This window comes from Bos indicus, chromosome 29 (genome assembly GCF_029378745.1).
Source record: "Bos indicus isolate NIAB-ARS_2022 breed Sahiwal x Tharparkar chromosome 29, NIAB-ARS_B.indTharparkar_mat_pri_1.0, whole genome shotgun sequence".
Lineage (NCBI taxonomy): Eukaryota > Metazoa > Chordata > Mammalia > Artiodactyla > Bovidae > Bos > Bos indicus.
The window spans coordinates 687,459-700,410 of NC_091788.1; the positions used below are offsets into that span (position 1 = coordinate 687,459).

Genomic DNA, 12,952 nt, shown 5'->3' on the forward strand with positions numbered 1-12,952 from the left:
ACCTCACCACGGGCCAGGCACTGTATTAAGATTTCAGGCAGCTGATTTATTACCCACAACAGTCAATGGTGCTAACTGACCATTGTACAAGAGAGTCCCCTTCTTGGGAGAGGGAGGCAGGCAGACCCGTGTTTAGCAGCACGAAGCCCCGGTCCCTCCCTCTCCACGCCCGGGCGGGCACGCAGCTCCCAATCAGACAGCATATGATCTCTGCTTCAGAAATTCCAGATTCTGTGGGAATTTCTTAGTCAAGGACTTTTTGTCCTTTAGCTACTGCCAGCTAGCTGGATTTTCATGTGTGCCATGAAGCCTACTGAATCTCAGGTATTCAGCAAAGGAACAGGCTTCAAGACACTTGGGGACTCATCTTCTGCCACATCTTCCCTGAAGAGAAGACAAGAAACATTAAGGCACATTTTTCATTAGAAACAAAGTTTTATTTAAGGTAGACACAACAGTGCAGAACAGAAACACCATTTCACTTTTACATACAGACACAGCAGCCTTGGTGTTCAGCCTTTCAACTCTCCTTAAATATCAGCATGGTCAGAAAGCAGGGCGTGGACAGGTGACTTATGTAGAAATATGAAATAGAATGGTGATAATCACCCAAATACAGAAATTTTGAGGCTCTTGGTTTTTAACATTTTCTAAGACTAATTTGTTCCCATCCTTCAATCTCTGTGGAATAGAAACCAAATCATTCTTACCAAATGACACAGAAAGAAAAAAAACAAATACTATTTTTCTTTAAAAGGTTTGAAGAAATGTAGTCATTAAAAAGAATGTAATTTTTGCCTAGAGCACCACTTTATGGAATACCATTAAACTGTCATTACTGTGCTTTTAAAAAAGTCAACTTGTTAAAGAGGAGCTGATGGCTTCAGTTTTTGTAGAAAACCCTTGGCACACTGCAGAATTCTTTTTTCCTCTTCTGATGAGGCACAGAGAAAGTATTCAAGGCATGAGAAATTTTTACAACTTTCAGGAACAATGACGTGCTTTAAGAGACAAGTATTATTACAGCAAAAAAGAGAACCCCCAAAGACAATACATTTCATCTAAAGCAGGCAGGACAAACCAATCACGGATGAGCGTGTATTATATTCCATAAACAACACAATGTCATCTTTGCCAAACTTTTTCAAAGGTTTTACTTTACTTGTGAAAAACAGGACAAAAATGCCAATGACTGCCCAGGAGGAGCCATTTCATCCTAGTACCCTCAGATGAAATTACTCAGAATTGCACATTTCAGTCAACATCCCTTTTCAAATTATTCTGGGAAATTACAGAGACCTTTATAACTAAAATCGCCCTGATCTCTGGGAGGCAACACTGAAAACTTGTATTGAACATGGAAAGGATCGCAATTCACTCCAAAATAAAAAGCTAAGAACTGGCACTACTTACATGCAGAAATCTATCCATTTGCAGAACAGGTCCTTTCTCCAGCAAGAGGCTAAATAAGCCTCCCCTCCCCTGACCTGCAGAGGACCATTTGCCTTTGAAAATCAAATTACAGTTGTCCACAAACTAGGATTTATTATAACGGTGTGTTCTTCTGTTCAAGTATTTACAGAATGCCTAGTCCAAGCCAGTCACTGTTCTCCTGGAATTTGTGATACGGCAATGGGTTTAAAATGAAAGAAGCAAAAGAAACCAACATGCGTGCATTTTAAAAGCTGTGCAACAATCCAGCTCTAAGAGTTGAACAGTTCTCACAGGGTCAGTGCCTGCAGTACCCTGCCACTGTCCCAGCTTAGCTCATCCTTGCAAAGGAGAGGGTGCTCAGAACAGCAAGCTTCCACAAAAGAAACACACACACCAAACAGGACCTGCCACACAATGTGGCACATTTCTCCATTTCTCCCAGGACACTTACGAAGTAGGACAAAGCATCGTGCGGGTCAGAGGTGTGCCCACCCTCCCCCAGCCCAGCAAGGCTGGCCCCAGGGGACAATGCCGCGATCTGGAGGCTGAGAGGACGCAGTCCGCGCGGACCCCTGATCAGGCTGTGCCACTGCCCACCCCCTGCTCCCTTAACGGACTCTTTCAGTCTGACTTGAGGAAACGATGTCAGTTACTCAAGGGGACAGCTCATTCTAAGTGTGTAAACTCTAATCAGTAAACAGCAGCTGAGACTTACTGTTGGGAGCGGCAACTTTCCACAAGGGCTACGGGAATCTCCCTGCCACGTGGCTTGGTCCCCAACCATTAGAGCCCAGCTTCTTAACCTGGGGTGTATGGACCACGAAGACCCCTGACGGGTATTTAGTGTTGTGTGTGTGTCTGAGGAGAGGGTCCCTAGCTTTAGAAAATATACTTACAAGAGGGTTTGTAATTTCCTAAAAGTTTAAGAGCCTCTGTCTTAAGAATGTGTCTGCCTGTCATTTGGTGAAATTAAAGGAGGAGCCAGACACTGCTGTGAGAACCGTCGGTCAGACCACAGACACAACACTGGCGCTACAAGCCTGGGTTAGAGGACGTGTGGTGGTTTATTAGGAAGACACCAGCCGGAACAAAGTTAGCTGCCACTGGCAGTGGTCATTTAGGATCTGTTTGCCCCCTTTTGTAAAGCAATGATCGATTCCTCATTCTTGGGAATCTGCTCAAAGGTGGTCCTCACCTAAGCCAGCAGTAGATGGAGAAGTTAACTTTCCTAGTAACGCTTTTCCTCAAGTCAAAATGTATGGCCAGATGTGCCCATTAGCCTCTTATCACCATGCTTGTTCACGGACAGCATCACGTACCTCCAGGTTTGTGTTCCCCATGTCCTGCAAGGTAAGATACAAAGTGTGATTGGAGTTCTTTCTGTTCAAAATCACTGTCTATGTTACTGTTTTGTTCAAGCTTCAGCTTGGGGGATACATGGCTAAAGAACTTCCGGGAAAAGCAATAACTATACTCTCAAAACTATCAGCTAGAAATGATGGGAAAGAGAAAAATAGTATTGTGTTCCCCAAGAACACAGCATTTGCTGGCAGTTCTCTGGAAGGACCTTCATTGTGGTTATTACTCTTCCTCTTGGTACCTGCCTCTGTCCTCACTGCCTTTTACTAGTCTCTGAATTCCTCAAAGGTGGGCACCAGCCTTATTCACATCCACGCAGCCAGTCACTAGCTGACCTCTGGGACATCACAGATGCTATTGGAACTCAGAGAGTAGGGATGGGGGGATAAGGGGCCGAGAGAGTTCCTGATCTCCTATAATAACGTATCCACTTCAAACTATAAGTTAGGGGCAGTCTATAAAGAATCTGAGGCTTTGGGGGAAAAAATCAAGTCATAGAAAACTATATTTCAGAAAATTTTCAAATTACACAAAGAAACAGGTGGAGAGAACTACAATAAAACACCTGATACAGTGATATAAAAAGTAGCAAAACTGATGAGTTAGATTACTGACATTTCTAAGCCACACTATTATTCAAGGGTAATAAATATTATGCAGTAAGAATAATTTAAAACACTGATTGCATCCTGGATATTTATTATTAGCTTTCCATCTCAGAAACCATCGCAGAAACACAAATAAAATCCACTTCTGCGAATATTCTGAAAGGCAGAGAGCAGCTTATGTAATTAGATCAGATAAACAACTGTCCCTAAGAGCCACACATAAACTTGGAGGCTCCTGAGGATTATTCAGTAGCAATGTACTAATTTTAACTTCCAAGAATAAAAACAGCAATGTCCACAGATGTCCTTTTTAAGAATTTTGTATAAAATGTAAACATAGTTGGGATCTATTTACATGACTGGAATTGGGAAAAGGTTTTTGATATTCCCAGTCAGCCTTGAATGTTTACGAAATAATGCTTGGTTGATACACAATATACAATTTGTAACATTTATTCTATAATTCTGCATTAATGCTAGAATGTTCTTCCCAAATGGCCTCAATTCTGATATCATACAATTCTAAAATTAAAGAAAATTTTCAAAGATGGTTTTAAATATAAATACACTGCGAAATTGTTCTGGGTCTGAGCATATGTCAGTGTGCACATGACAAACGTCATTTACACATTCTGATCCTAATAGGCAAGAAATGTCCCTCACTTTAAGCCTTCTGTGTTCTGTGAATTTGCCTCAGTAGCATCCTGTCTCAAATGCTTTTGATAACAGAGGAACGCCCTGCAGACAACCTCTTCTGAAGTAGTCACTTTAACTTGTTTTGTATGTTCGTTTTCCCCCACTGGGTTCATTTAGAAGCATTCCTTCCTGTATGAAGTCAACAGTTAAACATCCTTTCAACTCTACCTTATTAACAAAGTTCTCAGCCAGAGCAGCACTTGGGTCCACTGACCTTTGCAGCGCAGAGCATCACATGGTGCTTAGAGGGTCTAGGCTGACCAAGGGTGACAGGTGGCAGGGCCCAGAGCCTGGTTATTAGGACAGAAGCGCCAGCGGTTCTCCCAGCCTGGGGCACCGCCAGGAAGAGGCCCCCATGGGTCCAGAGTCAGCCAGTGAATGTTTTCTCCTCCAACAGTCATTGGGACATAGACAAGATTCATATTTAATTATACCCTGATATTATCACCCCATAAAACAAAACAAAAAGCTCCCCCAGTCCTTGTTCTCTGTAGTTCAGAGGCTCTTTGCACCATCCGCACAGAAAGGCGTTTTGTTTGTGGCGCTAAAGCGCTACTCCTCTTCCTGAGATTAGCCTTACCACTTTCCATCTGATGAGGATGCTCGCATCGACATTTGCAGAGGCTTACTTGTTTCCGCGTTGTCTCGTAGGAAGTTCATGAACCACCCTCCACAATGTTTGTTGACCATCGTTTCCACCAGAGCCTCAGTAAGACATGCTCAGTACCTCTGCTGAGAACCATTTACTGCCAGTCAGCTGGGTGCCTGCTAGAGGTGCTGCAGCCAAAACGAATCCCAGGTTGAAGTCACCGATCTGAAGTTCACAGGACAAAAATCATCAGCAAGAAGTGTCCAGAAGTCTCTGTCGGGCATTCTTTTCTCTATTACTTATTTTTGTTTCACTGTGTACATTCAAATCTGTCAGAACAGAAAACAAGCATTTATGATGGAAATCCCACAGCAGGTTCCATTGGCACTAACTAACAATCAATCTAGCTGTTGGTTTCTGCCTTATCCACTTAATCTTAGCTTCGCTGCAGAATGGCTGAAGGTGGGTCAGGGTGACAAGTAACTCAATAAACTCCCAGTTCCTTCTGTAAGAGACAGAGAACAACCAACAAGACGATCAGAGGGACAGGGAGATAAGCCAGTAAAACAAAACAAAAATGAGCAAGAGTGACGTCAGAGAAGAATGCTCAAGCAAGAAGCGGAGTATGAGACAGAAGAGAATGAGAAGGAAGAGCAACAGGTGTGTCCCCTGGAAACCTCAGGCAGCACCGATGCCCCCCTCTCTCCCAGCACTGTGGGGTTTCTGCTAATCACACCAGAGAAATGGGCTAACACCAGTGGGCGGGGCAGACACTGCCAGTCAGTCATCGGAGGCGCACAGAGGGTTCCATGGGCTCCCCAGCTCCCCGAGAGCCAGGCCTACCTTGCAGCTCTGTCGTCTGGTCTCCCAGCTCCTCCACCATCATTTCCACAGGCTCGGGATTTTTGCCGTCAACCATGTCCATCTTGATCATGCCGAAGTTGGTCAGGAGCAGCATGGGGTCAACGTCCTGACAACTGCTTTTAATATTCTCCAGGACCTTAAGGCATTTGTATGACTTGAGTTCACTGATATTCTCCTCCAAGAAAAGAACGTAGAGGCTCAAGTCATTGTACCCTTCCAACTTCAAATGCAGAATGTCGAACGTGGGCAGGATTTCATACACTTTGAGAACATCCATCTTCTGCTGGAAGGGAACAAACAGGGAGTAGACCACCACCGGAACCAGCATAACATACACCACGAGGTTGATGAAACTGAGCAGCCGGAAGATACCAACAGCAATGAGCTTGCACTGGAACTTATCAGGGACGGTGCTGTCATTTTTCAGGATGCCAGATTTGATGCTGCAGACGAACTCATCCGAGAGGGAGGAAAGGCTCAGGTAATAGCCCAGGTAGAGGCTGGCTAACAGTATCGTGCTGAGTGACAACACCCGGCAGCTCATGTACTTGACGATTAAATGTCTGGAGGCTTTCTTTGTCCTTAAGTACTGTTCCACAATTGGGTACCTGAAGTGGCTTTCCTGTGAACTAAAAAGAAACAAAAATAATTTAAACCCTCACCAAGACCATCAAATAGAAACACACTCAATGGTACCACGTGGAAAATTTCCATCACCTTCCCTTCCATACTTCTCTACCTGTAACTTCACTGGAGTACCCAGGGAATTAAATTAGTTTTTTTGTTTTTTTTTTAAAAAGAAGGAAAAGTAACAATAAAACCCTTCTCCCCCAACTTGATATTTTAAGGAAGGTCTAATTCGTTAAATGTGCTACTTGTAAATTGTTAGAACAACTCCTGGTTGCTGCTGCTAAATCGCTTCAGTCATCCTATTGAAAGGTAAATGTTTGTTACATGAACTTGATTGTTCTTAGTCTACTGCTGTTTTTGTAAACTATAATTTTCCATTCAAGTGTGTAGAATAAAGACAGTTTTTCCAGCCTAACTAGAACACATCTGCCTCCTATAGGCCAGCAGTGGGAGGCAGACAGCTGAGAGGGTGTGGGTTTAGCCTGTGAACTAAACCTGGTCCTGGTTCCAGGTCTCCCACTTAAAGCTACAGGACAGAGTTTTCAACTGTGGTGGTGGGGGGGGGCACGCGGGGCAGGGAGTGGTGGACAACGGCAGTGAGGGGGATAGATAAATGTAGTTATCTGTAATGATGTTTTGAATATTAAATGAGATGAAGCACTTTGGAAAACTCAACAGTGTCTGAGTTATATTAAGAACTTTTAAAAATGAGAGCTGTGTGCTCAGTTGTGTTCAACTCTTTGTAGTCCCATGGACCATGATCTGCCAGACTCCTCTGCCCATGGAATTCTCCAGGCTAGAATACTGATGTAGAGTGCCATTTCCTACTCCAGGGGATCTTTCCAACCCAGGGATTGAACCTATGCCTCTTGGATCTCCTGTATTGACAGGCAGATTTTTTATCACTAACTAGTGCCACCTGGGAAGCCCCAAATGAGACCTACTAATGCTGTTATTGCTAGTGTCAATAACAAAAACCCAAAGAAGAATGTCCAGAAAGCAAGGTGCTGTCTACTTGTTCCCTAGTTCCCGCATGTCCATTCTCGGTGCCCAGGAGCCTCATAATCCTGTGTTTCTCCATGAAGGGGAAGGTCAAAGCAATTCGCCCCGCACTTGAGAACATGAGAGTGACGCTTCACTCCACAAGGGAAGGACTTGAGGTGAGGACTGCTGCTGGGGCAGACAACCAGGATGAGATCTGGGGAGGGCGGGCCTTCCTGGCTCCCCCGGGTGTCACAAGGCGGATGGCAGTCCCCCATGTACTGGTAGTGAGAACCCGAAGCCCAGATGGATAGGAGAAGGGCAGCAAACTCGTACTCCCAAATCCCGATGGGCTGGGGGCTGAGTTACCTTTGCCTCATGTTCTCATTAACTTCTGGCGCTGGGCAGGCACCGTCTCTCAAGTCAAGGTCATGCATGCTCTTTGCGGCTTTAATTGCGCGGTTGTAAACTTTGTCGAGTTCTTCCATGATAAACTTCAAATCCGAGCACACGTGAGGAGCAGCTGCGAAACGCCAGAACAGGGAGGGCAGGTACAGCAGGATGGCCACCAGCAGCAGGATGTAGGGGAAAAACTGGAAAACGGGAGCAGATCACGCAATCAGCAGACTACCCCAGCCCCCACTGAAGCAACCGTGCCAAGCACTGTTAGTGCTTTTCTCATTTTCACATCACTTGTGAAAATCAGGCTCCTTACCCAGTAGCTACATCTTATGGCTAAATTCACCTGTCCAGGTAATACTTGACACTAGTAACTCCCCAACTTTGCTAGACTCAATTTGAAATAATTGGCAAGTACGTCATGACACATGATGTCTCCACTCTAATCAAAGAGAAGAAACAAAAAATAAAATTATTCCCTGGTCCTTTAAAATAACCCCTCAGCAAAATCACAATTAAGGAAGATGTTAATGTCACAGTGGCCTCCAGGTTCTTTTTTTCTTTTTTTAATCGCTATGGTTTTAGGAGGTCACTAAGACTTTTGGAACTCTGTTTTTCTCCCTCTCTGGAATCTAGGAGAATGACACAGAAATGCACAACTTTGCTCAAAACAAATTAGAAAATGTTGGTTTCAGTGACCCAGTAAACACCCCGTGAAACAGCAGAAATAAGCAGGTAAAATCCACAAAGTGCAGAACGGATCTTCTGTAGAGGGACAGACCATGAGGACCACACAACATTCTTATTTTATAGCCAGGTAATCTCAAGTCTGGAGAAGCCAACCATAATGAACAATTATGGGGGAGTCATGGGGGAGCATCCCAATCTGGATGGTATGCAAAACCAACGAGAGAGGATTCAGCAGTCAGAGATAGCAAAGAGCATCCTATAACCAAGACCCCTGGGGAAGGGAGTAAAGGCTTAGCCTCAAAGACAGAGGAAGCTGCCAGCCAGCACAGATGTGAAGTCAAGTTCAGGTAGTGGCCTTAACAGCAAGGTTGCTGAGCCTCTGACCTCAGTTTCCCTATCTATGAAATGGTCATACAGTACATGTGTTATAAAGATTAAATTAGATACCTTATGAAAAATCCTTTGCATGGTGCCTGGCCTGTCACAGGCACTAAAACATACCAATCAAAACCAACGGAAGGGCTACTGAGTGGCCACGTTAATGTCAACCCTCACAATGACCTTGGCAAAGCCATTACTGATGGCCTCATTTTGCAAAGAGGAAGAGGATGCCCAGAGCAATTTCTGGCCATGAAGCACAAAACTGGTGACAGAGACAGAATACAAAGCTGGACCTTTCTGATCCCAGAACTATACCTCTTCCACCATAATACACTGCAAATCATTTTACTTCTTGGAAAACTTCTCCCTCCCTTTGGACTGGTCTCTCTACATAGCTCCTCAGAGTTGTAACAGAAAGAGGCTACGAAGGCCTTGAGTTGACACAAAAGCCCCACCCCAACATCTCTGGAAGCCGGCAGCAGACCAAGTGAGAGTGTGACTCACTACAGACTGTGTGTGTGTGCTCAGTCGCTCAGTTGCATGCAGCTCTTTCTGGTCCTATGAACTGCAGCCTGCCAGGCACCTCTATCCATGGAATTTTCTAGGCAAGAATACTGGAGTGGGTTGGCATGCCCTCCTCCAGGGGATCTTCCCCACCCAGGGATCGAACATGCATCTCTTACGTCTCCTACCTCAGCAGGTGGGTTTTTTACCACTAGCACCACTGGGGAAGCCTGGGAAGCCACTATAGATTATTAATAGAAAAGTTGCAAAGATGGTCCAGAGTATTCTCAAATGACCCTCATTCAGTATGCCCCACTGCTGACACTGGACATCTCCATGGTACCCTTGTTAAGAGGAAGAAACCGTTGTTGATATAGTACCATTAATTACATTTCAGGCTTTGATTTGGATTTCTCCAGTGTTCCTATTATTGCCTTCTTTTTGTTTCAAGATTTAGGGTATCCATTGCATTTTGCTGTCATGTCTCCCTAGAAACCTTGGTTCTGTGACAGTTCCTTAGTTTGCCTTGTTTTTCATGAAGAATAGCATTTTTAAATGCTTAAAGTAACACAAATTCACAAAGCAAATGGATGACACTGATATACAGCTATCACAACATTAAAAGACAGATTTGTATATGGTTCTTATTAGCACATTTGATGGAGAAGGCAATGGCACCCCACTCCAGTACTCTTGCCTGGAAAATCCCATGGACAGAGGAGCCTGGTAGGCTGCAGTCCATGGGGTCGCTAAGAGTCGGACACGACTGAGCGACTTCACTTTCACTTTCCACTTTCATGCATTGGAGAAGGAAATGGCAACCCACTCCAGTGTTCTTGCCTGGAGAATCCCAGGGACGGTGGAGCCTGATGGGCTGCCGTCTATGGGGTCGCACAGAGTCAGACACGACTGAAGCGACTTAGCAGCAGCAGCAGCACATTTGATGGGATATAACAGATGGCCCAGCAATACAGTGACCTGGAAGTGATGAAGAGTAAAAAGTACTTCAAGGCAGCTGAGATTTCTATGGGTGACAGTGACGGGTGGTACCAACACCACTATAGATTCTTGACCACTTACAGACGTGGTTTATAAAGTTTTAGTTGGAAGTAGACAGAAAATAAAGCTGCCCTATGTTTTCTTATCCCAGTTCATTATCTTCCTGACGCTATCATGGAGCCCACATTAGGAAGCCCTGCCCAAGGGGCAAGACAAATAGCAGAAATGGCTCAGAAACTCCACAAAGTCCCACCAAAGCAGCTGCTTCCCTCAGGGGTTCTGGCATGGGATGGCCTCCTCAAAATTACTAACCCAATTTACAAAGAGCTGCTACATAATGATACACACAAGAGGTTGTGATTAGCTGTATTTTGGCCACATGATTTATTGTTGGCTACAGTGAGATATAGTGTTCCTTTAATCCTAGTCGCCCTGAAGTTTGCCCATTAGTATAAAAATGAGTTTGTGTTCCTTCCATAACCAGAAGAAACAGGGATTTCCTTTGAGAACCATGGAGGGAACACTGTTTTTAACTTGGGGCTATGGAATATGTGTTAAAGTCACTTTTGTTTCAAAGATAGTTGAATAATAGCATTTTACCTCCAAGTATTCTTTTCAATTGAAAAGTAACTATTTACTGCTACTGCTGCTAAGTCACTTCAGTCCTGTCCAACTCTGTGTGATCCCATAGACAGCAGCCCACCAGGCTCCCCCATCCCTGGGATTCTCCAGGCAAGAACACTGGAGTGAGTTGCCATTTCCTTGATGCGTCAAAGTGAAAAGTGAAAGTGAAGTCGCTCAGTCATGTCCAACCCCATGGACTGCAGCCTACCAGGCTCCTCCGCCCGTGGGATTTTCCAGGCACGAGTACTGGAGTGGGGTGCCATTGCCTTCTCTGCTCCTCTGTCCATGGGATTCTCCAGGCAAGAACACTGGAGTGGGTTGCCATTTCCTTCTCCAGGGGATCTTCCCGACCCAGGGATCGAACCCAGGTCTCCCTCATTGCAGGCAGACGCTTTAACCTCTGAGCCACCAGGGAAGCCGAACTATTTACAGCCTGTGACAATTTTTCTAACATGCCAAAACCATGTAATAATTAGCACCAATGAATAGTTCAACACCACTCACTGCAATTAGAAAAATGAATATTTAAAGGTATTACATATCGAATGTTTGTTTTCTTCTAAATATCCTTGTACTTTGATTCTTGTACTTTGAATGTAGAGAAATGTCCCATTTCTTAGTTTTTCTTCATAGTTAAACCTTTCTTTTTCTTTTCCATCAGAATGAAAAAAAGTGATTTTCAATGAAACTGCAATTAATTCCACTGAAATAGGAACTTTAAAAAAGGGCCATGAAATTATGTTCTTTAAAATCCTTTTGTCCAAATAAGGAGAATAGAAAAACTACCAGGCTTTCAAGTGCATCTACTGGAGGGGAACGGCTTTGTTCCTAAGCTCTACCTACTCCCAGTTAGTTCTGAGGTCTCAGAATCTTTCAAAGTCATGATTGCATGATTCAGAATTTTTGCAGATGTAACTAGCGAAGATGAGGTCATACTAACTTAGCATTGCATGTTCAGTTGTGTCTGACTCTTTGTGACCAAATGGACTGCAGCCCACCAGGCTCCTCTGTCCATGGAATTTACCAGGCAAGAATACTGGAGTGGGTTGACATTTCCTCCTTCATGAGATCTTTCCAACCCAGGAATCAAAACCACATCCCCTGCATTTCTCACATTGACAAGTGGATTCTTTACCACTGAGCCACCTGGAAAGCCTGTCATACTAACTTAAGTTGTTGTTGCTGTTGTTCTGTCGCTCAGTCATGCCTGACTCTTTGTGACCCTATGGGCTGCATTATGCCAGGCTTCCCTGTCCTTCACCATCTCCCAGAGCTTGCTCAAACTCATGTCCATTGAGTCTGCAATGCCATCCAACCATCTCATCCTCTTGTCCCCTTTTCCTCCTGCCTTCAATCTTTCCCAGCATCAGGGTCTTTTCCAATGATGACTCTTCAGATCAGGTGGCCAAAGTATTGGAGCTTCAGCTTCAGCATGAGTCCTTCCAATGAATATTCAGGGCTGATTTCCTTAGGATTGACTGGTTTGATCTTGCAGTCCAAGGGACTCTCAAGAGTCTTCTCTAATGCCAGTGTTCTAAAGCATCAATTTTTTGGTGCCCAGCCTTTTTCATGGTCCAACTCTCAAATCCACACACGACTACTGGAAAAACCGTGGCTTTAACTAGATGGACCTTTGAAAGCAAAGTAATGTCTCTGCTTTTTAATATGTTGTCTAGGTTTGTCATAGCTTTTCTTCCAAGGACCAAGCTAACTAACTTAAGGTGGGCTCTAATCCAGCGACTGGTATTCCTCTAAACAGGCCACAAGAAGACACAGAGACACACAGGGGAGAAGCTATGTGAAGACGGAGACAGAAACTAGAGTGATGCACCTATAAGACAAGGACCACCAAGACCGCCAGCCATGACCAGAAACCAGCAGCGAGACACCAACAGACCCTCTGAGCCCCAAAGCAGGAATCGACTCTGCTGACACCCTGATTTCCAAATATAGGAGAGAGGAAATATTGGTTGTTTCAAGTTACTGTGTGTGTGGTCACTTGTCAGAGCAGCCCCAGGAAATCCACACCAAGGGGAAGCATGAACTGAATTATGAAGTTCCCACAGTATGGGGAAGCCACTAGTGGAGGGCATGATGAGAATTTATTTTAGAAAGATTATTACAGCTGTGAAGAAAAGACGAGGAGACAGCAGGCAGGAGGTTACTGCTGCAGAGAGGGGCGGCGATTAGCACT

General features: G+C 44.5%; 1 protein-coding gene across 5 annotated transcripts in view; it reads right to left on the reverse strand.

Annotated features, from left to right (window-relative positions):
- Positions 1-415: 415 nt before the first annotated feature.
- The window catches only part of PANX1 (pannexin 1), a 58,093-nt gene continuing 45,556 nt past the window's right edge, over positions 416-12,952 (reverse strand). Inside the window, exons 3-6 of one of the 5 annotated variants that reach the window (XR_011564933.1) lie at positions 7,531-7,754; positions 5,530-6,179; positions 4,678-5,015; positions 416-2,777 (exon numbers count right to left, since the gene is read on the reverse strand). Coding sequence is in view for 2 of the 5 variants with exons in the window: in XM_019954953.2 (XP_019810512.1) it covers positions 4,936-5,015; positions 5,530-6,179; positions 7,531-7,754 (954 nt within the window). In the remaining 3 variants the exon portion in view is untranslated. Of the gene's footprint in view, positions 5,016-5,529; positions 6,180-7,530; positions 7,755-12,952 lie in introns of all 5 variants that reach the window. The other 4 variants (XR_011564932.1, XR_011564931.1, XM_070782833.1 and 1 more) reach the window with 4 other exon arrangements.